This window comes from Eretmochelys imbricata, chromosome 1, assembly GCF_965152235.1.
Source record: "Eretmochelys imbricata isolate rEreImb1 chromosome 1, rEreImb1.hap1, whole genome shotgun sequence".
Taxonomy (NCBI): domain Eukaryota; kingdom Metazoa; phylum Chordata; order Testudines; family Cheloniidae; genus Eretmochelys; species Eretmochelys imbricata.
In genome coordinates, this window is record NC_135572.1 from 257,217,842 (window position 1) to 257,244,929 (window position 27,088).

General features: G+C 43.6%; 1 protein-coding gene across 1 annotated transcript; it reads right to left on the reverse strand.

The window, feature by feature from the left end:
* Positions 1–686: 686 nt before the first annotated feature.
* Positions 687–26,241, reverse strand: SVOPL (SVOP like). The gene is made up of 15 exons (XM_077832422.1): positions 26,163–26,241; positions 25,153–25,244; positions 24,032–24,130; positions 23,301–23,372; positions 22,215–22,339; positions 18,558–18,621; positions 15,986–16,111; positions 14,072–14,200; positions 11,922–11,995; positions 9,268–9,470; positions 7,275–7,386; positions 5,543–5,624; positions 4,242–4,331; positions 2,948–3,061; positions 687–698 (listed from the first exon to the last, which is right to left on the reverse strand). The coding sequence occupies exons 1-15, from the start codon at positions 26,239–26,241 to the stop codon at positions 687–689; spliced, it is 1,473 nt and encodes a 490-aa protein (XP_077688548.1).
* Positions 26,242–27,088: the final 847 nt, after the last annotated feature.

The window sequence follows — 27,088 nt, forward strand, 5'->3', positions numbered from 1 at the left end:
GTTGTACTTGATTAGTATGTACATGCTGTAAGCCAGGTTGCCATGGCAAAAACCATATTCCACTCATGAAGGAAAAACACCCTCCCCCTTTTTCCAGCTGTAAAGTAAATACACCAACTTGCCCAACACCAGGTACTCCAAGATGGGCCTAGGACCTATGTATTTTAGTGGCCATCTTGTGGCATAGGACCAATACTAAGCCCAGGGGGGAATCCAATCTAAGTTACGCAACTTCAGCTACATAATGTAGCTGAAGTCGACGTACTTGGATCGACTTACCGTGGTGAGTCGACTGCTGCTGCTCCCCCATCGACTCTGCCTGCGCCTCTCACAGAGCTGGAGTACAGGAGTCAGCAGGAGAGCACTCGGGGGCGATTTATTGCGTCTAGACTAGACATGATAAATCGATTGCTGCCCGCCGATCCGGTGGGTAGTGTAGAGACTTCATCTTGTTCCAGGGGCTGGGGAGAGATCTATTTATTGAATCACAGGAAAGACCGCGCGCACAACAGTTTTTCCAAATGCATCCTGTAGCTTGTGTGCTCTTCAACTGTGATTATTTATGCATCCTCTTTCCAGAAATGGCATCAAGAAGCAATCAACATAAAGCAGCTCAACTGCAACTGAGAAACTATTCAAAGGGTTCCTTTTTCTCTCACACACGAGGCAACTTTGAGTGTCTTCATTCATTTCGTTTGCTAAAAAAGGGAAAGATACAAAAGGATAAAAATTTCAGAGTCAAATTGAAAGAACAGGGACTTATGGACCAGGAGCAGGTTCCGCTCTCAGATACAAATGTATATTATTGTGTGTCCAAAAATCCTGCCTTGTATTTGCAAGACCCATACACTATTCTAAGATTGCTCTAAGATTAGAATCTGATGCAAAGGCTGGATATTTTCAGCCTGTGTCTCTTTCAAATAACATTGAGTAGACTTCTAAAATTACTTTTGAAATATAGTTGCCTACAAAGCAGATTTGGAAGGCACAATGTAGACGTTGCCACCTTGGCTCTTAGCCTTAAATGTCACTGTGTTAAAGAATACAGACAGCATTTTATATGGCCTCCTATCCCTACTATTAGAGAGTGAGGGGCAATACATTCATTAGTCTAGAATCTGCAGGCATGCATAACTTTATGAACAGAATTAATCCCATTGATGTTAATAGGATGTTATCAAATATGCAAAGTTACACATTTGCATAAGCATTGGCATCATCCCTGCTGAAAATAAAGCCTGTGGCCCTAATCTGGTTAACTTTTGTGCACAAGTAACTTTGCATACTTGATTATTTCTATTAACCTCCATGGGACTAGTCCTTTGTGAAAAGTATAATTGGTAGCAAAATCAGGGCCATAGACCTCGTCTGCAAAAAGGATGATGTCTATTGAAACTTCAGCTGTGATATTAGCTCACAAGAATGCAGCCCATTTATCTAGGTCATGTCAATTATAGATGGATCAAAGCTTTTCTCTTACATGTAATGCGATTTATTGGAGTGTTCTTGTTTGATTATTGCAATATTAACCATTTGAGGGTTTAAATAGTGTGTGAGCCTTCAGCACAGGGCTGCCTTTTACCCACAGAGGCAGAGTAATTAAACAACCTTAAGTCCTTCTCTGAAACTGGTTTTTTTAGGAAGGTGGTGGCATTATGCTAAGAGGTATGGTGACAGTGCTCTGGCAGCCTAGCTATGCCAATAGAGCTATAATGGCAAAGTATTTGTAGTAAGACAAGGGCTTAGTTAGATCAGTCCAACCTGTATGTGTAAAGACACTTATTTTGGTTTACTTGTGGCACTGTGGAGACTAACCAATTTATTTGAGCATAAACTTTTGCGAGCTACAGCTCACTTCATCGGATGTATTCAGTGGAAAATACAGGGGGGAGATTTATATACACAGAGAACATGAAACAATGGGTGTTTGTTACCATACACACTGTAATGATGAGGTAAGGTGAGCTATTACCAGCAGGAGAGCGGGGAAAACCTTTCGTAGTGATAATCAAGGTGGGCCATTTCCAGCAGTTGACAAGTTTTTTTGTTGATATATATCTATTCAGGGGCCACCATCAAAGGGCCTAATCACATCAGCCACACTATCAGAGGCTCGTTCACCTGCACATCTACCAATGTGACATATGCCATCATGTGCCAGCAATGCCCCTCTGCCATGTACATTGGCCAGACCAGATAGTCTCTACATAAAAGAATAAATAGACACAAATCAAACGTAAAGAATTATAACATTCAAAAACCGGTTGGAGAACCCTTCAATCTCTTTGGTCATTCGATTACAGACCTAAATGGGGCAATTCTTCAACAAAATAAACTTCAAAAACAAACAGACTCTAACGAGAGACTGCTGAATTGGAATTAATTTGCAAACTGGATACAATTAACTTAGGCTTGAATAAAGACTGGGAGTGGATGTGTCATTACACAAAGTAAAACTATTTCCCCATGTTCTCCCACCCCCCCACCCCCGGTTCCTCAGACGTTCTTGTCAACTGCTGGAAATGGCCCACCTTGATTATCCCTACAAAAGGTTTTCCCCCCCTCTCCTGCTGGTAATCGCTCACCTTACCTGATCACTCTCCTTACAGTGTGTATGGTAACACCCATTGTTTCATGTTCTCTGTGTATATAAATCCCCCTACTGTATTTTCCACTGCATGCATCGGAATAAGTGAGCCGTAGCTCACGAAAGCTTATGCTCAAATAAATTTGTTAGTCTCTAAGGTGCCACACATATTCCTTTTCTTTTTGCGGATACAGACGAACACGGCTGCCACTCTGAAACCTGTTATTTTGGTTTGTGGGCTTTTTATGGAGCTGGGAGACGATAATGATTTTAGGAGCCTCTAAACTGATTTAGTTGAATCAGTATCATTTTCTCATGGGGACAAAGCTGTAGCTGTGTCAGAAATGAGATATTACAAACCTGGAGCGCTCTTCCTTTGGTCTCTATGGGCAGAGTGAAGGCAGAGATGGCACACACCACACACACGCCTGAGAAAAGGCACAAGGCCCCAAGGAAGGAAGCATTCATGAGAACCTACAAACAAACAATTCAAGCATCAGCTCCATGCTGCAGTACAAGATTGTGGTCAGGGGGCATGGTAGGAATCAAGATGTGAAATGGATAGGAGACTAAAGGATTCAATACTAGCCAAGAAAACAAGCTGTTCTAACAGCTTCCGCAAAGTGTGTAACACATGCTAACCAGTTACGTTCTGTACAGAGAGCTTTACACAGGGCAGGAGCAGCTTGCCAGCCCAGGAACATGAGCCACAGGCTACCCAAGAATTCCCAAAAAGCTACACCATACCTTTTGCATATTCTTTTTTATGTAACTGATACATTTATACAGCTTTAAATTTATGATTTGGTATAAATGGCACAATCCACGCGCCCGTAGTGAAACCCCACACTAGGAAGTTTGACGAATGTGGTGCTGCATGAGGCTGAAATGTGGGATAGCGAAAAATGCCTCAAGGAGCTGCCTTGTTACCATGACAATTTACCCTTCAGAGGACTCATTTTATCAGCATTGCTGTGATAAGCACTGCATGGAGGGGCCCCAGCTGGGGAATGAGAGCAGTTGAGGCCAGGCTCAAGGGGGGGTTCAGGGGGCAGGGTTGGGACCTGTGCCTCCCTAGCCTCAGGAGGGCTGTCCAAGTTAACCACCAAGAGCTGTTGTCAACTCCCAGGCCGGCCTCATGTGCCACCCTCCGGTCGTGGCCTGAGTAGCCGCAGCAGCAGCTCCAGCTCCCGAGTCCTCCTGCTGCTACTACATTATAAATAAGATAAACTTTTAATAGCTATTAAATTATACACTGGGGAGGGGGGATGTAACCATTTTGTGACTTGTGTCTCATCTGTCAAAAAAGTCAAGAACCACCATGGATGCGGGTCTTTTTGGCAATGACCACGTAACTAATCCTAGTGTCCCACATAAATATCAAAGACCCAATGTCTTGGCAAAAACAAAGGTCAGTGTGTACACGTGTATGCATGCACCTATGAGCTTTCAGGAGATCTGTGGGTGCATCTGAGGGCAACGCTGGGCATAGAGTTTACCAAAAACCAAAACGGTGCCCATAAAAACAAAGGCCAGTGCTGAAAGCTCTTCCAAGGTAGCTGAAGAAATACCATCCTAGGGCTTTTTTTTTTCCATTCCCCATCACTGACAACCCCCACCTCATACCAGGCTGATAACAGGAAAAGCATCTTACTTGTGCTATAAATGGTGCCACCATAGCTCCAATCCGACATAGTGAACCACTTGTCCCCATCCCCAGAGCTCGCATTGTGGTAGGGTAAACCTGTAACAGGACAAAGAGGGGTTAATTCAATACCAGAAAGAACTATGGCATGCCACTGGTTCCTGGAGGCTCACTGCACAAGAAAGGACAGCTGTAGGGGGAGATTTTCAAAGGGCAGTAAGGCTCCCAAATCTCTCTTCCATATTGAATCAGTTTGTGTTAGTCAAATGGTTCTCAACACGTGGCCCATGGGCCACTTGCAGCCCAATCAGCACACAGCTGCAGCCCATGTGACATCCTCAGGGCCATAAAGGTACTGTTGCGGCTCACAATGGTAAATAGGTTGAGAACCACTGCGTTAGTCCAATCAAAGCTGGAGCGGACACTGAACGAATCCCTCAGCCTTAGAGGTGGTTGCTCAAGGTCAGGGTTACAGAACCGTGATAGGGTGATACAGGGTACGCTTGCATGGCCACGCTCCATGTCTGATGGACAGAGACAAGTAGTGTCCAGGGCTTTCAATCCTTAGGCAAGACCTAAATTCACTTATGTATTAGACAAAAAAGTGATCTAAAAAGAACCTCCAAGATTCACTGTGGATTATGCTTTTTGCCACTCCTAGGCCCTGTTTCAGCAAAGCACATAAACATAAAGGGGTAGGACTGTGTAGTTTATTATCTGTTAGAAATATGGTTGTGGAAGGACTCAGAGGGGTATCATTCTCACTAAGCCACTTCAAGAGAAGAATTCCCCAACTGCTTTCCTTCTTCGAGGGGAGCAGTCTCAAGAAGCATTTTCCAGGCACTGGGTGGGCTTCATTGTCCCTTTTTATTAAACGCGCTCAGGTTAGTGGTTTCTGACACATCCATAGCCAATAATGAACTTCCACAATTCTAGACCACCAAAAGATTAATATATCTATGCACTGCAGGTGCATTCTTGTAAGCACGATTATGATATACTAAATTATTAATGGTACAGAGATAGTAAAGCAGACTCATAGATAATCATATAGTTACAATAACTTTGCCACAGACAAGTAGCATGGGAAAATTCCTGAGAATAGGCAACTGTGCTGTTATTCATTTAATACACTCCATAAGAACAGCCATACACTGTCAGACCAAAGGTCCATCTAGCCCAGGATCCTGTCTTCTGACAGTGGCCAATGCCAGGTGCTTCAGAGGGAATGAACAAAAAAGGTAATTCCCGTCGCCCATTCCCAGCTTCTGGCAAGAGCAGCTTAATGAGGAACTTTCAGAAGGACCTACCTCTGCTGTGTAAATGTAGATGGTGTTGAAGTTTGCTGCTACCAAGGCACGCAGCATGAAGAGAAAACCGATCAGACCCGTACTAGGGAGAAAGGGGTGGAGAATATGGCACTAGCATCAGAGAACACTTGTTAAAACACAGACAAAGCAAGTGGTTACTCACTGCACTAAGGAACTTCCCTCCAAAATAAGAATATAATAAAAGACACAAGTAAAATGTAATAATGACAAATATAACCTTTATCCATTCAATTGACAAGGAAAGGTTGATGATTCACACTGAGGGACTTTCTTCTTGAGGAAATGCTTGGAAAATGGACTGACCAAGCTTTCAAGCCAAGGGAGAGATGACATCTATATTCATTATAGCACGTCAGGTTGCATCTGTTAGAGTTAAGACTGGGTTCTAACTTGCTGTCTTATCCCTCTTTCTCAGTTGCTTATTAACTCTCACAAAGTCTATGCTTGGACTCAGCCCAAAGGTGAAGACTGAGCATAATTGCTTCAGGTATTTGGCCACTGGAAAAAGCCCTTTATTCCAATCAGAATTTTGTATTCAAGTAACTATTGCATAGATTTGGCTAGAAACTTTGACTTTGGCTTGATTTCTAAATTTCCCTGCCATGCATGCAACAAGCCAAGTTTGAAGAAAATTATACTAGTCAGGGGTGCTGGAACAATTTGTACAGTGGGGGTGCTGAGAGCCATTGAACCAAACTGTGAACCGTGGATATGATGGAAACCACTTCAAGCCAGGGGGTGCAGCATCACTGGTTCCAGCACCTATGATACTAGTAGTTTTAAAGTTCCCATCTCAAACATGAACATACAATTTTCCTATGCTGTTTTTCAGGCACCAGTAAAGCAGACCATTAGCTACTGTGCTTCATGGCCATCCCTCACAGCTGAAAGGTCAGTTTAATGGAACCTTTAAGCTGAAGGGTCATTTCAGAGCCCTTGCTGCAGTCCTGGTCCACCTCAAAAAAACTGACAAGCTCTGCCAGCTTCACGGGAGGAACCTGTAAGTCCCTTCAGCTCAGTCTTTATTTAGTGAATATAGTCAAACCTTGCTAATTCATCCTGATTAGGAGACCCAACACCCCCTCACCCCCGCCCCGTGGATTATTAGTCTAAGGGGATGTCTACACGGCAAAGAAAAACCCGCAGCTGGCCTGTGCCAGCCAACTTGGGCTCATGGACTCGGCCTGGAGCCTGAGCTCTGGGAGCCTCCCACTTCCCAGGGTCCTAGAGCCTGGACTCCAGCCCAAGCCTGGAAGTCTACACAGTGATGAAACAGCCCCACAGCCCAAGTCGGCTGGCTCAGGCCAGCCACAGGTTTTCTGTTCTCCGTAGAGACCTACCCTAACTTGGTAAATGAGCAAACAAACAATGCAAAAAATTATGGGCACTGTACCACACAATGTACTTTGTTTCCTTATCTTGATGTGTGGTTTAGCTATAATTATTTATCGCACTCCATAGCACGCTAGGACACGTCCTGTCGTATATTTTGTGAAATCCCCGTAGTCTCAGCAATACAAGACCTCACTACGGCTTCTGCTATTACATTTTTTTGCTGGGAAGTGACAGGAAACTGCAGGAGATTTTTTTTGAGAGAGAGAGAATTATCAGGACTGCTGATTAGCAAACTGAGAATTTAAGAGGTCCTGCCCTCTGCCTGTGGTATTACAAACCACCACGACAGTACTAGCATACTAATCTAATACGCTACCTTGTAGTGCAGATATTAAGGAAGAGGAAAAATAGTGCAGTGCATCCCATTGTTATAGACAGGCTCAGCCGTCTTCCTAGGAAATTGATGCCTAGAATGTTTAAGGGATTTACTGGAAAACAGAACAAAACATAAATGTCAAACTTCAGAGTTAGATGATCTAATTATGTCTCAGCCCCTATTTAGCAGTCATTTCCTGACACTACAAACCAGGAATTCCATCCCACCATTCCCAGTAGAAAAGATTCCACCCTCCATTACCCAAACACTATGATCTTCCTCTTACTTATTTTTCCTTTTTCTTCTTTTTTTTAATGTCTGGAGTTTCCGAACTGGCCTCACTTGAGACACTTTAGTTCCCGCTATAGACACACTACTGTTGTGTCACGACTACAGTAATGTCTCACTAGCATTATAGCCTTGATCACGTCTTAGTACCAGCAGGATGCTGGGAGGAAGGGTGGGGTCATGTGGTGAAGCACAGCACTTGAACTCTCGACAGCTGGGTTCTATCCCCACCTCTCCCAAAGACTTCCCATACGAGTTGGGCAAGTCACCCAGGGCTCCAGGATGCTAAGCAATGTGGCTCCAGCCCAGCAAAACACTGAAGCACATGGTTAACTTCTAGCTTAAGTATGTGTTTATGCCCTTTGTTGGACTGAGGTCAGAGAGTTTGGCACCTTACAGGATCAAACTTTTAATCTCCTTTTATCTCATTGCCCTAGATGTAAATGGGGATAAAGCTTACCTCACAGGGGAGCCATGAAGCTAAATCCAGTAATGTTTTACCAAGTACTTTGAGCGCCTTAGATGGAAGGTGCTATGGAAACATGTTATCACATGACACTTTTGCCACCTAATACTGAAGTAGAGGAGATATACCAAGAAACATGGTGATCTGTGTTGCTCTGGATGCATTGTGTACTTTCTGTTGTATTCCATTCTAACCTACTCTGAGCAGGTCTCTGCTGCACAGTACAGGATGATGGCACTGAAATAATACCCTTTCTAAGCTAAAGCACACCTTTGCTGCATTCTGTTGCCTATGTATCAGTGACTGATTGCAATTCTTGCTAGCATTTCCAAAAGTCACTGTTCTAGTTGTCTGAAAGTTTGCCTTCAAGCCAGTCCTGGCTCTCTGGTAACTTAGAACCTGAACTTCAGAAGTGTTTAGATGCTTAGCCTCCACTGATTTCAGTGCAAGATAGGCACCTAAGTATCTTTGAGGATCTGGACTTTACTGTTCAGGTAGTTTCCTATGGTCATTTTAAAAAAAGAAAGTCATTATGTATCCCCTGCATAGGGGCTATTCGGCTTTGCCAGTTAAATTTTCACAACTGTCCTTAAAGATAAATTAGTCATGTAGGGTGAAATTCCTCCCTTTGACACCAGCACAAAGCATATGCAGCTACAGCAGAACCTCAGAGTTATGAGCACCAGAGTTACAAACTGACCGGTCAACCACACACCTCATTTGGAACCAGAAGTATGCAATCAGGCAGCAGAGACCCTCCCTTCCCTCCCCCTTCACCCCTGCCCAAAAAAAAGCAAATACAGTATAGTACTGTAATAAATGTAAACTACGAAAAAAATAAAGGGAAAGTTTAAAAAAATGACTTGACTAGGTAAGGAAACTGTTTCTGGGTTTGATTCATTTAAATTAAGATGGTTAAAAGCAGCATTTTTCTTCAGCACAGTAAAGTTTCAAAGCTGTATTAAGTCAATGGTCAGTTGTCAACTTTTGAAAGAACCACCATAACGTTCTGTTCAGATTTACAAACAACCTCCATTCCCAGGGTGTTTGTAACTCTGAGGTTCTACTGTAAATCCCACTGAAGTAGTGCATTGCCCTTGGCTGGCTCTGTGCACAGGGTGATTTTCACCTATAGCTTATATATTGTTTTGTGCACGGGCATGTAAAACTGCCGAGTTAAACACTTTGCATAACACATTAAATAGCCACAGAAAGACAACTTGGAGATGTTTCTGTTACATGCAATCTCTCCAATCGTGCTGATGATCATGATCCGGTAATCTGAAGGGGCAAATAAGCGACAGTGACATGGGCTGTGGCTTTCCTCTGAATCATTCCCCAACTCCTTCGCTGCTGCTGTCTGCAAACTACAGACCATGTCCCGCTCCAGTAACTCAGCACTGGCCAGGATGACGCCATAATAAGCAAAAGATATTCCAAGCCTGGGGGAAAGAAAACCAATGTTGACAAGGAGAAAATAATCAGATTCATGGAACCATAGAGGAATAAAACTCAGCAGATATTAAATGCCCAAGTACAATTACAAAGCAAAACAGGTAAACAACACTTAACTTATGGAAATCTTAAGTCCAGAGAAACCCCAGTAGTTATTTGTGCAACCAGCAACAAACTGGTTGTCACGAATGTGTTACACAATGGCAGCTACCATATAAGTACTCCTCTTTATTAAAAGAAAAAGCCCAGTTCTTAACTGGACCGTTATTATTAATTTGTAGTATGGTAGCACCTAGAAGTCCCTGTCATGGACCAGACCCCACTGTGCTGTACAAACAGGGATGAAAAGACGGTCCCTGTCCAAAGGAGCTTACAGTCCAAATATCGCTGATCTCTGTGTGTGTCAGTTTTCCCATCCATAAAATGGGTATAAATCTATCTCACAGAGGGTGAAATTCACCTTGGTACAGAAAGCCAGCATAAGGTCAATGTTTCACTTACACCCTGTTTTGAGGACTTAAGAAGTAGAATTTAAGAAATACATAGGCTTTTGTTCAGACTTTCTGCACAGGGGTGAAATTACCACCACGGAATATGAGCTTATTCCATGTTAAGGCCGCAGAATAAAATACTACTCAGCTTGAGGAAGTGTGGCAGCATTGGGCCCACGGTGTTCTTAAAATTCGTTGATGCAGGGCTCTATATACTGTAGTTTACAAGCTTTCATTTAAAATGTAAAGCCAAGATCCTGATCCCTTGTGACCATTAAAATTCCCATTATACTTTTGATATGAACAGGAAGATTAGCCCTGAAGCCCTGGCCAAATGCCAGTCTGTATAATTACATTCTGTCTCTCCCTGCCATTTCAGTTAAAGATAATTTTTCCCCACATGTATTGTGAAGTATTGCTGTGCACTGCTAAACAGCTGCCATGTTCTATACCAGAGGTGGGTGCATGGTGGGTGGAAATTATCACTGTATGTTTCTTACCTACCTTATACTATTTTCCAAATGTTTGAGACCCATTGATGAAAGGAGCAATGGTATTATTTACAGGCTGGGGCAGTGGGCCCTAAAAATGTGTAGCAATGCATGTTTGTGCCGGAAAATTTTTCAAACATTCACTCCTGGTGGAACCTGCCCATTGAATATTTAAAACAAATCCCTGATGCTTCTTTTACCAAATCCTAGGACCATCAGAGCTTCATTCTCCATTCTGTGCAGTGACTTTTAAAATCAATTTTAGGCACCGTCTGATGGGGGAAGCTCATATATTGTCATGGCTGTCTGTCAAGAGCAGAGTATTAATGACGGCAGCCTTGTTGTAACATCATCACCTAATTCGGCATGTCCCTCATCATAAACAGGCTAAGAAGTGGATTTTCATTCCCTTTCCCCTCCCCCCCGGCAATTGAAGAAGCGAGCCTCAGAATTACAAGCTATCAAATTATTTGAGCATAAGCTTTCGTGAGCTACAGCTCACTTCATCGGATGCATACTGTGGAAAACACAGAAGATGTTTGTTGTATTTGTTGTATTTTCCACAGTATGCATCCGATGAAATGAGCTGTAGCTCACAAATAAATTGGTTAGTCTCTAAGGTGCCACAAGTACTCCTTTTCTTTTTGCGAATACAGACTAACACGGCGGTTACTCTGAAAGCTATCAAAAGACCTGCATACTGAATGCAGGGAGAATGTTAAGTACACAGAGGATGGGAAAGTAAATCTATGGAGCCTATAAGCTGATTTATAACCGTAGAAAAACTGTATTTTACAAAAATAGAAAAATCATAAAAGATTCAGGGACCGATATACAAAGATTCTGGGTCCCTGAGCTTCCACACACCCATTATCAGCACATTACAATTCTAGTCTGCAGTGGTGTCATAGCCGCATTGGTCCCAGGTGCTGAGAGAGAGAAGGTGGATGAGGTACTATCTTTTATTGGACTAACTCCTGTTGATTTGAACTACGCAGAAGTTGGTCCAATAAAAGATATGACCTCATCCACTTTTTCTCATTATAATTCTAGACAATGGTGCCATTAAAATATAGATTGATCTACTTCAGGCCTACTTATGAGACTTCAGATGAGAGTCATCTTTTGTTCACTTTGAATTTTCCAAAGCCAGTGGAATCAGTAAGAGCTAACAACATTCTGTCTGAAACCTATTTCACTGGTACTCTGGCTGTGCTACCAAAGCAGCTGGTGGAGCACGGGTTCTCGTTTTGGGAAAGCCAGGGGTGAGAGAGCAATCTTAAAACCAATCCAGATGTTCCCCCCTATTCCAGCTACACCGGATGTCTCTGTAGGTCACTTAGAGTCTGATCCAACTTGCTTTAGAGTCAATGGGAGACTTTCAATCAGGGTCCTACCCCCCTCATATGAAAGAATTACGTTAAAAACAATAACCAAAACCAAATAACATATTTACCATATGATCCATATTTGCAAAGTGGTTCGTAAGTATTTGGAGTCCAATAGGTCGCAGAATCTACCTCTTCTTTCCTGCATTTAATAGAAAACACAAGTTTGGAGAAGTATCTTGGCTCTCTCGACTAATTTTCTGGTGCTACCATGTATTTCTATACACTAATATGTTTGCTGAGCTGAAAGGCAGACATGTAACACACTGCAGCAGCACACAGATGAATCTGGAGATTAAAGAGCACCAAAAGGGAAAAGGTTGTAGAGAGAATGTGTGGGGATGTGGCCGTGATCCTGTAAGTCCATGTGCAGCCCCACTGACTTCCACAGGGCTCTGAATGTTCCCAGGGTCTACTTGCGTGGAAAAATTTGCTGTATTATGGCCTAAGCTGGGAAAGGTGTTGGTTACTTATTTGTTTCTGGTTTGACTACTGCGGTCTGAATTGACCGCAGTTACCACTTGTATGTAACATTTTATGTTACAAGACATAAATGCCGTAATGAGAAACAGAGTCAGAAATTAGAGGCTGTATGCTTGCTTTTGTATTCTGCATCTAACCAGCTGTCAGACATTGGGCTAGCAGATATGAAAGTGAAGATATGTAGTAACATCTAGAGGATTGGTACATCTAAGGCAAGATTCTTGCTGCCGTGAATGTGAAGAGAGTCAATTAATCATCACTTGTCCCAGGGGAGGGGGAAAGAGTTCACATGAATGTTTCGAGTTGATTTTTTTCTCTTTGTTTAACATGGCTGTGTGCATAACTTTAAATTTTAATAAAAACATCACAGAGCCAGTGAGATCTCTTTACAGAAATTCTACAGAGCGTATAGGGAAGGCCTTTCTTGTTTAATCATAATGCCAATTCAATAGTACCACATTGCATGAGTTGCCAAGGCCAATGCTAAGTGCCTGTGGGATTAGATAAGCACCAAACAGGTCTAGAAGAGGGACCCCTCCAAGCTGGGTGATGGTGTTGAAGATTCCCATAGTTCAGGTCTAAGTTCTTTCAATCTAACTGTGGCCTCTTGAGCCACTCACACCATGATGTTTCCTTTAATATTGATATGCAGGGCCTGAGCCATATTGTAACCAATAATGACTGCTCCAGTGCTCCCGCACCGTCAAGTGCTCCAGCTCCATTCCCCCACATCTGCCACTGCCCGGGTGTTGCCGGTCATGACTAGTACATGCTTGTCTTGTAGTTCTATCTGGAAAGGAAGGAGCATAAGCCCAGTTTCCCACAGTTCATGGTTCTTTTTCACTCTTGGTCTGTCTGTTCTCCCTGAGTCACTTGTATGTTTCTATGGGCCCCCATTTGAGGAGTTGGACTGCATACCTGAGGCAGCAAGCCATGCTTAACTCTGTCCAGCCATGGCACAGGGAGGGGAGGAGGAATCTTTGTAGCTCTTTATCTGGAAATGTGCCACCTGGAGAATTTCCACACTTGATACTAGCGTGCCCTGGAGCTGCATGAGGAATCTTACTGATACCAGGGTGCAGTTGTCAATCATTGAGTCAGGCCAACAAGGGGCAATTGTCTCATGTCAGAGATGAAGGCCTTGTCTTTGGCTGGGCTAGCATTACTCCGAGGTGCTTTGGTCTCTGACTCAGAACCAGATGGTTTTTCTTCATGTTCACCTACAAGCTATGCTCTTGCAGGCAGGTGATGGTTGTTTCTGTGTCCTGAAGGGCCATTTTCCTCAAAAAGGAGCTTGGATGAACAGCTCTTCCAGGAAGGGAAAAACATGAATTTCCTGCACCCGGAGAGCTGCTGCCAGATCTCTCAGCAACTCGGAAAAGACTGCTTAGGGATCTCACCAGGTCAAAGGGGGTGCTCTCTACTGGAAGCCTTTTTTATGGTAGCAAAAGCAAACATTTCCCCAGCATTATGTTCATTTGAATGAGAAGAAGAATAGAATAAACAAGCCCATTAAAATGAAAGGGCTAAGATTTCTCTCTTTTAAATAGACAAATGACAGCTTCTATCATGGCATTCAATATTCCTTTGGAATGATTCCTGATATAGTAGAAACGCATAGAGCATGAAAAGCTTAAGCAAGATAGCCTTGTCCCCTAGAATCCCAGTAATCCTGTGCCCCAGGAAATATCCAATCAACCATCAGCGTGATGAGAGAAGATATTTTAACTCTCACATTAACAGACTCCACCAAGATCCCTTCTGGCATTACTGAGCGGTTCATCTTGGCTATCTTCTCCAGTGTTTCAACGGCGGCTTTGTTATTTCCAGTAGATACATTGTACCGAGCAGACTCTGGAATGAACTGCAAATACAGGTTGGTTAGCAAGAGCTTTAACCGCTTTGAGCAGCAAGACAGAGCTTTGGTTAAGTGCCAGGAGACAGTGCACAGACCCAACAGTTATTGGATTTCCCCCTTCTTTTTGCTGTTTCCCATCTGCATGGTTCAGTTTTCCAATCCACTGAGAATGCACATTCGTAAATATTAAGCCAGACCCTCAGCTGGCGTAAATTGGTGTCACTCCATCGACTGCAGTGGAGCTATGCTGATTGACCCAACCTGAGGCTCTGGTCCAGTCTATAAACAGTGCTAGATAAGTGTTCTGAACAACAGCAATTCCTTGCACATATTCAGTGAGTTCTCAGAGAACTAACAGAACTACTGATCTCCATTCTACAGCCATTCTGGGACAGCCAATCAATAAAAAGAAAATGGCTTTTTTAAAACTGTGGGGAAACCAAACCAAAACAGTGAAACAAAAATAATAATTAAACAAAACCTAACTTGAATCTGACATTGTAAGCTGAGACTAACAACATACCTCTCCCTCTTAATAAAAGCGTCCCAGACTTAAAAGAGATTTTGGGTTCATTTCAAGGGATGGACAAAACTGGGGGACATTAGTTTAACTGGAGTGTTTCACTCATCCCTCGTATTGATCACAAAATAAGTAGAACTGAATGAATATTACAGAAAGCGGTGCTTGAATTTTTAAAGGCATTTGCTTGGCCATGCTTGTGTCTCTCATTTTGTTATTTCCATGAACAAATCATGCAGCATAGTTTTACTAGCAGAGATGTTCAGAGAAGTCAAATTTCAAGACATGGGTATTTACAGAGATCCTAGTTTATATTTGCAAGCATACGTATTTATCTCAGTCCATGTCTACACTGCAATCGAAGGTGTGATTGCAGCTTGGACAGGCATAATATAGGCCTAAATATAGCAATGAAGATATAGGAGCACAGGCTTCAGCATGGGTTTGGAAAGTGAATCCATATTCCAGGGGACCAGGCAGTTTTGTACTTCACTGCTATTTTTAGCTGTACTAAATACATTAAAACTAGAGCAATGATGTCTCCCCAAGCTGCAAATCACATTTTTGCCTGCGGTGTAGACATACTCTCAGACATGCTTGGGCACTCATCCAATCAGGGAATGGATTTTATCGTCTATGTGATTTATCTGACCAATCACAGCTAACCAACATAGCTCAAATTGCGATATTCACAGAGACTTGTTTACATCAGTCCAGAGAAAGAAAATATGCTCTCCCCTTAATAAATAAGATGACATTGCAACCTGTTAAAAGGCTAACTTTGTTGGGTACATTGTTTGTTGTGAATTATTCACTTAGTTCTACAAAATGTAAAGAGTTATGAGGATGGGGTATATACATGGATGACAGCAACAAATTCCTAAATTTGCCAGCATATGAATTGCAAGCTTCTACGTAATCTAATCCAATCTCATCTCATCTACGTTTGCATGCCCTTCCCTCCCCCACCACCACAATATCAGAACACAGTGTATGGATCCAGAACACCGATGCCCTAGTCTTAGGATGCTGCTATGAAGGAACAGCAAATCTGTAGAAAGAGGCTGTCTCCTGCAGGTCCCTGCGTGCTGGTGGCTGGTGTGGGCTCTTCAAAGTTTGTCTCCATGAGAGGGCTGCTGTGGGTTACGGTGAAAGCAGGACCACAGGGGCAGGCTATCAGGTCCTGCTGTCTCTATCAGCTGATGGCAAAATATACCTACAGATTCCAGATCTAGTGTGTTCTTTTGGGTGGGAGGGAGTGTTCTTCTCACCTTAAATGCCAGGATGAGAATGATGCCTGGAACAGAGGAGATTCTGATCAGCCAGCGCCAGCCTATGGTCGGGTTAATCACTGATGCCAATCCAATAATTAATAAGGAGCCTGCCAACCAAAAGACCTTTCAAATGGAAAGTGAGAAGTTACAATAAAGGAGCCAATGGTTATGGTTTGTATATTTTAACCACCGGTGTTCTCGTTCTTTTCTGAGCAACCTTCCCCGTCCACACCATTAGAATATGGTAGAGATTTGACTCAGACACAGTCAGGGAAGTCAGAGAGAGAGCTGGACCAAGGTTTTGGTGCAACTGGGCCCAGGATGGTTTCAGGTAGCTGTGGTTGAACACAGAAAGCCATGTGTGGTTATCATTCCAAATGAAACCCTTTAATTTGCTTCCCTGGTATTCATGAGCCTTTTTATTTGCTTCATTAGTCATATGAATGAGATTTTTTTTTCTTATAAGAATGCTTGTAGAAGGCAATAGTGCTATGAACACTAGTGCAAATAGTGAGCAATACTTTCCACTGATTTTACACCACAGGAGAATCTGGCCCAATACTTGCAAGCATGTGTGTCCTTGAAGTTCTCATGTAGCCATTAGAAAAAATGCTTTTTTTTATTTACACAAATAAGGTAAGCAACAGCAAACAAATTCATAAAAGCCACAACCTGTCCACTGAGTCATCTGGGGGCAAGGGAACATAAATAATAAATAATAATCAAAGGATTTTGCCTGTTTATAAATCTTAGGAGAGAACAGAAACAATGACTTAAGCGATCAATCCAATGGCTCAAACAGAGAATAATGAAAAGCAAATACTCGTTGCTACAAGTCCATGAATAAGCCAGAGGCCAATATATGTTTGCACAACTATTGGTTGACAGGGGTGTCGGAACCGAGGGGAGCGGGGGTTCAGGGGGCCAGGGCCCTTTCGCTTTTTGACCCCCATCCCAAGTGGACCCCACCCCCATCCCCTCCTCTTCCCCCAAGGCCCCATCTCCTGTCCAGGCCAGCATGGAGCCCAGCCAGGGAGGGGAACCTGGGCAGTTGTGGGAGCCATGCATGTGGATCCTCCACCTGCCCATGGTGTGGCGGGGGAGACTGTGAGCAGCCCCCGGCCCATGTCCTCGCCCCGCAGGTTCCCCACCCGGCCCAGGACAGGTAGAAGTGGAGGGTCTGTGACTCCATGCCAGCGCCTCACATGGCTCTCCCTGACCGAGCTCCAGCTGGGGGGGCTCAGAGTCGCAGCCTGGTGTGGGCAGGGAGCTGCAGCCCCTCCACCTGCCCTGGGAGGAGGGCCTGAGGGGTAGGGACACAGCCAGGGGCTGCTCTTAGTGCTCCCCCACCCCACCGGGCAGGTGGAGGGACCCAGGCTCTCCTCAGCTGCCCACACTGTTCTGCCCACACAGGCTGGGCTCCAGCTCTGAGGGTCAGGAAGAGCCCACACAGGCAGTTGAGCCCACACAGTCCCTCCAGCTGCCCTGTGCGGGAGGTCTGGGGGACGGGAACATGGGCAGGGGACTGCTTTCAACCCTACCCCCACCCCGGGCGGGGCGGGAGGGGCGCGCAGGTTCCCTGGCCCTGCTCCAGCTTCCGGCTGGGTAGGGGATGGGGCCTCCAGGGGGAGAGGAGGGGAAGTGGCTGGGCCTCGGGCCCCTCACTTTTGGGAAGGCTCCAGTGCCCCTGCTGGTTGAGCAATTGGACAAATTCCGTGTATCAGGAGCTCTTTACAGATAATTCCAGAAACCCATGGAAAAAGTGCTAAATTCATTGGACAAATCATTCAAGCAGCTCCAGATTTAACCAGCCCTTGCTAGGCAGTACAACCTGTCCCAGTGCACCTCAGTCCTAACTCGCAACCATCAATGCTGCTCCATTCCTGGCCACCCAGGGCACCTTTAGCTTTTCCAGCTCTGAGCCTCTCCTGAACAGAAACTGCCCATTATGCCACACTATATGATAAGTTTTTGATGTGCATAAATTGGGGACTCGCATGGGACCACCTAATGAATCTCTTATTATGACCCAAATCAGATTTTGAACTCATCTCCAAAGGTACACAACACAAGTGCTGATTCATTTGTCCTGGGCCAGCCCCAGTTTGAGTACTGAAAATTGCTTCCAGATAGACAGAGTCCAGTCTACCGGCGTGGAGCACATTTCTGTTTCAATTTTTAGCTGCCTATGTGCTATTATCTTGAAACGAGATTGAGCGGCTGACCCAGCTCCTGACTGACAGCCTGTCAGGGGCGATACTGTTAGAACAGGCAACGGACGCATTTATCAACCTGGCAACCAAAAGGCTGGATGTCAGCTGTCAATCAGTGTCTCAGTGCCATGTAAAGAGCAGCCAATTATCAGAAAAGAAATTGCTTTTCTTCTGCACACCCGTGCACATGTTTAATAATGCAGTGTTGCCTGTGACACACGCTGAGAATGAGAGACCCTCACTGTGTGCAATACATATTCAGATATTGTGGAACACATTAAAACTGGCTAGAATTCTGCTTTCTGAGCCAGACACAGGAAATCTGGGACTCTGGGCTGCAATGCATTTAATCTTACCTGAGATAAAGGCAACATATACCCTCGGTATTTTGTAGGCAAGAATTCGGTTTTTATGATAAGTCTGAAAAAAATGCAGAGAGAGTGAGAATCTGCATGCAGCTGAAATGCCAGCTCAGTCAATTTTAGACTCCACGGTCAGTCAATCGAATTTAGACTCCACTGTCAGTCAATTGCTCTTTCACTGCTAGCAACTGAAAGTTGGGCGCGGAACAAATAAATGTACATAGCGTTTGTGAGCATGTCTCATTGCGTACCATAGAGCCAGATCCTCAGCTGAAGTAAATAGGTGTAACTCAACTGACTTCACTGGAACTGTGTCCATTTACAGCAGATGGGGGTTTGACCTTAACCTTGTAATTCAGTGAAGAGTCTCTGGTCGTTTGACAGAGTGTCCCTCCTCCATGTCAGAGATCCTTTAACATTACTGCTCCTGCAGCAAAGATTGCTGCCAAATATCGACCTAGTTTAACACAACATGCTGCACAAATATCTGCCCACAGGGACAAGGAGGCTCTGTAATGTCAATCCAATAGTACACTTGAGGACATAATCTGAGGATACAAGTATCTGAGTGCTGGCACTTTGCATCGTGCACACCTCTAAGGGAAGGATCCGTGGAGCTGTTTGGACTCTATGTTTAAATGCTATGCATTCTGTGTGATGTGAAGTTAAAGAAAGGCTGGTTTTGGTTAGGTATCCTGAGGGACTTCTTTCTTCACCTGCCTATCCCCAGAGCCTGGAGGTGGGTCATAACCTTTCACATTGGATTGAAGCCACTTTGCAATTCATCAGTCTGTTCACTACTCGGCCAGCAGAGTCCCGAGAATAGTAACTTCTGCAGGGCACTGTTTCTTTCCCAAGGTCCAAGTGCCCTGCAGCATAGCACTACCAGAGAGAGCCAGTGGAAAAAGGGAGGGAGGGCGGGACTAATGAAAAATGGTGAGTTTTCTGATTTGTTTCCATGTTGCAGGGTTTGAAATGAAATAGTTTTTCCCTAAAACCTTTGGTGAAATTTTGTTTTTTCAAAAAAAAAAATTAATTTTCAATATTTTTAATTTAAATTCCCTCCCCTTTCTCCCTTTCCTTCCTTTCTGCCACTGAGTGCAGAAAAAGGAATAATATGTGAGTGGGAAAGTGTTCTTCACTTTTTTTTCTCCCCACCATAACTTTTTGAAACATCTCCAACTTCAAAAAAGTTACAGGGATTTATTTTTCCTTTTGTCACGCTATAACTTTTCCAGATTTGAATATGTTTTGAAAAGTTAGAGTGGGGGAAAATGGAGGGAAAAACCTCCCCAAATCCAAACCAAACCAAACACAGGGAAAAGTGAGGGGAAAAAACCCAACATACATCATTCAGCTATTACAGTCAGTGGCAAAAAGGTTGGGAAAGGGGAAGAAAAAAAACCCCCCAATCCGAAATTTTTGAAAAACCCAACCAAATAAAAATTTCAATTTGAAATCAAATGTTTTGCTTTATTTCAAAATTTCCTGTCAAAATTTGATTAATTAAAGAAATAATAAAAAATTACAGTATCCTATGAAAATTTTAATTTTTGACAAAACTCCATTTTTTAGCGGGAAAATGGTGGGGCTGAAAAATATTGACCCGCTCCACTTCCAACCCCTGCCTGGGAATTGGGAGTGACTCCAGGCTTCCAACAATGGAACACGCCAAACTAGGTCACCTGGGCAGCTCTCGTCTTTAGCTTTTTGATTTGAATGGACTCCCATGTGTTTATTCCTAGTGGAATTCATGAGCCTTTAATCTCACTTTCCATGCTGAGATTTTCATGAAGGGGGGGCATCTAATATCCATTTAGTGGGGAAAGACTATATGTAAAGTATCTCTCTCTCTCTCTCGGGGTTTTACACTGCCTCCCATCTCCACAACATCTGAGCACCTTCCACAAAAAAGAATAGCAACAGCAAATTCCACAGTGGATTTCATGTAATCTCTAGTACTTTCCCTTTTCCAAATAAAAACTGTACTTGCAGTAGAGTTTTTGTTCTAATTTTTTAAATGTAGTTATTTTCTCTTCTTTTTCTTCTTTTGTTGTTCTTGGTTGGTTGGGGGGTCAGGAGTAAAAGGGCTGACAGTGTTGTGAGTGTCAATGTTACAGCGTAAAGGCTTTTTCTGAAAAGGAAGTACTGAAAGTGTTCGCTATAACACTGACTGCGTAACACTTAACACTGCGGTTTTCAAGTACGCACTGCATTTACATTTCAATACAAACGTACTATTCTCATAAAACAGTCCATTATTAAAACAGAATTGTGTCCATTTTTTTTGTTTACTGTGAAGTAACATTTACACATCGATTACCTGTTTATTTGTCCCTTATCAAATGTGTTTGATAAGCCATGAGAGAGACAAGGTGGGCGAGACAATATCTTTTCTTGGACCAGACTTCAGGTCTGGGCCTGAGGTAAACCTGAGGAAAGCTATGGCTACACTACAGAGCTTACAGCAGCCCAGCTGCACTGCTGCTAGTGCCGATGCTCTATGCCAACAGGAGAAGGCTCTCCCGTTGTCTTAATTACTCCAGCCCCCGGGAGCAGGGCTAGCTATGTCGGAGAGAGAAGCTCTCATGCTGACACGTAGTGCTGTCCACACCGGCTCTTAGGTCAGAGTAATTTACATCATTCGGGGGGTAGCTTATTCTCACTTAAACTGTAGTGTAGCCATAACCAAAGACCTGAGGAAGAGCTCTGTGTAGCTCAAAAACTTGTCTCTCTCACCACCAGTAGTTAGTCCAAGAAAAGCTATTACCTCACCCACCTTGTCTCTCTAATATCCTGGGACTGACACAGCTACAATTATCTTGCATACACCATTTGATAAGCCATTGTCATTCATTTAGTGTAAACTAGCTGCCCCTGTCTAATCTAGATTGTTTAGATCTTCGGGAAAGTAATTTAAAGCTCTGTTCAGAAGGGTTCCTTGAAATTCTGGTAAAGTGGATGGGGGAATTTCCCCTCATTTCCCCTTTATTCCCAGCCCTCTTAAGAAGTCCCTGGTTGACGGTCTACTCCCATGATTGCCCTTGCCTGCCTGAGGTGAAGTAATATGCCTCCACATCACTCCATGGGCTAAATGCAGGGGGAAATGGAGGAAATTCTATGTCCTGATATACACTGGAGGTCAGACTAGATGATCGAATGGTCCCTTCTGGCCTTAAACTCTATGAAGCATCCAGCCTCTACTAGGCCCAGGATGCTGTGGATTGAACTCGTAATCTGCAGAGCACTACAATTTAATAGAACTCCGTTATCACTTTTAATCAACTGAGTCTAACAAAATTAGATCAGTTAAAAGTGCATTCTAGTCTGGCTACCACAGCTAACCGAGTGCTATAGGTCTTTTCCTCTTTGCCTTTGAAAAAAGGGCACATTAGCCAGCTTGCCAGTAAGTTTTTCACTTGCTTACACTGGTTGGAAAATTTCAGTGACCTTTTCTTTGGCATAAAATGAGAATTTATTTTTTCCACACCCACCCCTCATGCAACCAATTCTATCTGTCACATTTAGTAAGTAGTACTTAGTCACATGAGACATGGGGAGAATTCAGCTGATCTCCTCCCCTTAAAAGGTGTTCTTGATTTCTATTTGCCTATTGCTTCCAGGGCTACAGTGCTCAAAGTACAACGTTACCCTTGTGCGTGGCCTGACACACCGCATCCCACCATGGCCCGGAGGAAAACAAACCAGATGTACGATGGGGAAAATGATGTCAGCAAGGAGAAATAGGCCCCCCATAAGAAAGAGATCAGCAGAATCTGGAAGGGAAAGATTAGAAAACATCCCTGTTCAGGACAGCACTTCAAGCATAGGATTGAATGTTTTGCTGACTTGGGGCATAAATAAAGCACAGATCAGCTGAGCCCAAATGGAAATTCAAAGCATCGGTCTCTGAGACCTTGTCTACACTACAGGTTACTTCAGCGGCAGGAGGTATTAAGCTGATAGGAGAGCTCTCTCCTGTTGGCTTACAGAGTCACCACCACCACCACCACCACCCGTGCAGCTGCAAGTGCTGTAGTACGGATGTAGCCCGAGAGACTCTTTAAATAAATAGAGTTGGGCGAGGCTTCCTCCTTAGTTAACGTCACCTACAGCTCCAGTTGGCCCCATTCTTTCACATTGACCTCTTTAAAGACCCTGATCCAAGAGCAGGCTTTCAAAGGGCTCTAGATCAAGCTCAAGGGGAAGTGAAAAGGACCAAGGATCCATAAAAGCCTTTGAATGCTTCTGTACCCTTCCAACAACCAACCACTGTGGAAATTCGATACCCTCTGACACAAGTGCTCATTGTCATATAGTCTGGCTGCCCATCGTGAGAGACACAAGGGCTCTGCTTTCTGAACCAGTTCTAACTCTGGAATGTGGAGTGCCTAGAAATAGGGTAGTATCCCTTCAAATAGCTTGCGAGCAATCTAATGGTGCCCACCATATTCTGTGATTATGTTTCAGAGGCTTACCTGTAGGAACCCATGTTTGAAAATGTCCTTAATTCTCATCCCAGCCCTGCCACTGATTCACTGTGCAGCCCTGGACAAGTGTATGTGTAAAGGGGGACATGAATAACAATAGCCCCTTCACAAAGATTGATTAGGTGATGTGGTTAAAGGTGTAACAGTCTGGGTCAGTGCTAACCTTATTATTTTGACAGTTCTGTCATCAGGCCTGGCTCTGTTGTTAAAAGGGACTAAAATGGAATGCTCCAGAACTTTCACTTACCTTCCAGCGGCCATATCTGTCAGCTAAGAGTCCAAAGAGTATACTGAATATCATATAGCCAAAAAACACCATCTAAGAGGGATTAAAACATTGCCTTGGTTAATCAGTAGGGGTTTTTCCACACCTTGTACCTATTATGTGGCACTGCTCTTAAATGTGTGGTTGAACTTAATACACCTGAAACTGAGGGATTAATAACTGTGACTTAAGCCATGTGTATGGTCAGGTTTACCATTCACAGCTTTCCCAAGGTGGCTTAATCAGACCTGTACTATTTCAATCCTGGGACTGATACTTCGGATAAACTACGACAAATCTTTAAGAGGGAGAGGATGGTCTTGTGATGAAGGCACTGAACTCAGAAGATCTGGATTCTAACCTTGACGGTGCCACATGCTTGTTGTGTGACTTTGGGCTATTCATTTAGTCTTTTTGCCTCAGTTTCCACAATTGTAAAATGATGATAACATGTCCCTCCCTCAAAGGGCTGTTGGGAGATTAAATTCATTAACGTCTGTGATGTGTTCAGATACTGCCCTGTGGAAGAGTCTATAAATAACTAAAATTAGTATATATTAGGTGGCAATTTTCTGAGTACTCATATATCCCTTTTCTCCATAGCATTGAGCATCTTCCGATCTGGTTAAATGTGCATTTAAACTAAACCAAACAGCTCCTTCCCCGGCAATGTTTGCAGAGTACAAGCTTAAGGGGTTATAAATGACACATACCGTTGTCACTAAAGCCACCTGCCAGTCGTTAAGTTGCCACTCACAACGGATAAGTGGAGAAACAACAGCTATTAGCATGATCTCCATGGCTTCTACCACCTTCAAGAACAAACATAGACATTTGCAAAGGTCAGTTCCAGTGGCAGCACAGTGAACAATTCCTTTGCATGCCGGGGGGGAAAGATCCCAGTCATGCTAGGGCTTGAAATCCAGGTGACCAAAAGTCAGGCCATCCATTTCGAACAGTACACATACACTTTCCAGAACCAACCTGGAGCATTCTGCAGGCAGAGCCGAAGGAATCATGGAACGGGCATCTCCCTCAGCCCCCGATATGGAGTATATCCAGTACCTCTGCAATGCATGCATACCCCCATTGGTTGTATTACTGGGATTCTCAGTCATTCAAAGAACAGTTACTGTGGTACTGGACTCAGAGAATTACAACCATTTACAAGGCCTACTGGAGGACCCAATCTTTGTCTTCTCCAGAAAGTTGTGAACTCTTGGAAACATGGGGGGAGGGGTTCAGAGGGAAGCTTCTCAAATTATTTTTGGGAGGGCTAGAGACTGACAGGGTCCTCTCTCTCTGCCCACGTGTATTAGTGGAGACTGCTCTGTCCTTCAGACTCTTGAAAAATCAAGCTACTTCTTTCAGTGTCTAACTATGAATTTAAGAGTTTTAACTCGAGGCACCCACGTTTGAAAATCTTGGCTGGGAAGTGCAATTGTACTACGTTGATTTAGTACATGTGAGCATGTCGCCTGCTAGTGACTGGTGACAGCAAAGATAAGAGCCTGCTATTTGCTCATAGCTAATGAGATCCCTCTTTTAGCTGAAATTATAACACTTTGGGCGCAGTCACTCTCAGGTCTGAGCCCAGCTGACGACTGTGGTGTTTCTGTGTTTTTCAGAATGGCTTGTTACAAAAAGAAGAAAGGAAAGGGAACTAAGAGTGACAAATGCTGAGCCATGTACACCCATGCAACCCCAGTTAAGTCAATGGTGAGTGATAGGGGAGGTCAGAAGTGAGCCTAGAGTCTATGGATTCTGTTTCATATTAATAAGGATACTGTAATAGGATTTTTTAGGCTCAAGTTAGTAGACAATGAAAACCTACACCAGTACTGCCCATGACCAGGAAAAGCACTATATGAAACCGCCCAAACCCGATGGTTTCCACAGCCTCTTCCACTGTAAATGTCTTCTGTTCTAAACATCAAAGAGAAAGAGAGTGTTAGAACTGAGACCACCCCTAAGTATGTCCTTGCAAAACAGAAACACTTTTTGTTATTGGCAGGAAAGATGTTAGAAACTCCATCAGTGGCAGAGAGCTTCTTTCAACTAAGCAGCTGTAGAATTACATAGATCCCCAAGAGGTCAGGGTTGCTGGGCACTTTAGAGATTCAACAAAATGAGAGAGAGATAAAATCAAGAGATGATAGATAGCCAGTGAGAATACAGAACACACATGGAAGGAAGGACGAGGTCTATCATCCAGTGCTTTTCATATAGTATTCTGAGCTACTGTATGTATTGCTCAGACCAAGGAAGGATGGTTTCGGGTTAGAGAACTGTACTGGGATGCAGGAGCCCTGGGTTCATTTCCCAGCTCTACCACAGATTTCCTGTATGGCCTTGGGCAAGTCTCTTACTCTGGGGCCTCTGTTCCCCAGCTGTACTAGTCAGGATACTGCAGCCCAGTAATCCGTATTATTTTAACGGCCCCAGATGACAATTACAAGCTGGCTGCTCTAAACTGTGCTATAGGTCAGGTCAGCCGCTGAAGAGCTTAGTGCCAACTTTACTTTTCCATCTTCAGCATAAGCATGACGCAGCTGAGGACTGGGCCCTAGCTTTCCTTGCATAAATTGCTTTAAAATAAGCTTAATAGAAAGTGCTAAAATCTACCTTCAAACTATATTAGGGTAAAATTCACTTGCTGAGTTGCTATCACAGAGTAGCATCCAGGGGGCTGGCTATTTATCCCAGCAGAACCTTGCTCATCCCGTATGGAGGTGGTAGGGCTCTCTGTGGGGAAGCCACACCCAACCCCAACCCAGGGCCAGACTGCCCCTCCTTACTGAGATGTGACAACCACCACCCTCAGTCCAGCTTATATGAACCAACCTTTCTTGGGTTCTTGCCTCTCAGTGCCTATTTCCTCCAGGCCAATGGCATTTGGCACTTCTTTTTGCTGGGCGGCCATCTTCAGCTCTTGTTGGGTTCCCAGAGATGACAATGGAGATTACTTTGATTTCACTTTCCAACCTACAAGATAGTCACAGTCTTAGTAATGAGCCATCAAGTAATTTCCAATGCAAGACTGGTGGTAGTGAGGGCAGTTTAAAGTCTCTTAGTTTCTCAGGATGCTAATCGGAAATGTTAAGGGTTCGCACCTACCTCCTGTTGGTGTGCGTTTAAATAAAAAATTAGAAGGGCTGTCACGGACAATTTATTAAAATTGGCAAAGGTCAGTCACCATCCTGGCCTATTCATGAAAAGTCCAATGAAGCTACTAAAAAAGGTAGGATAACACTCATATACCTTCGTGGGGTATCGTGGAGGCTTTTTAATCAACATTTGTAAAGAGATTTGAGATCCTCAAGTGAAAGGTGCTATATGTGCAGAAGTCATTGTCTGAAAGGCACCTAGCATGCTGTGGGTTTGTGTTCACCCAAGGAAAGGAAGGCAAAGAAGGCATCAGGTAACCTAAATGGGAGACTGTATGAATGGTGACTTTCTAACTTTTTTCCTTAGAGTAGTAATAGACTATCTCTTCACAGAGAGACAGAGTGTGTTTCCACCAAAATCTAAATGCTTCACTGAATCAGGTTGATTTCACCAGAATTTCGTTTTGGAAGAAAACTGGAAAAAAGTTCCAACAACATTGAAACAACCTGTTTTCACGTTTTCGTAATGGAACATTTACATTTTTCATTACAAAAGGACTTTTCATTTGAATATTTGATTGTATTACATATTATGATGCATACAAAACATTTAAAGGGTCAAAACTGACATGAAAACGAAAAACAAAATGCTTCAGAATTTTC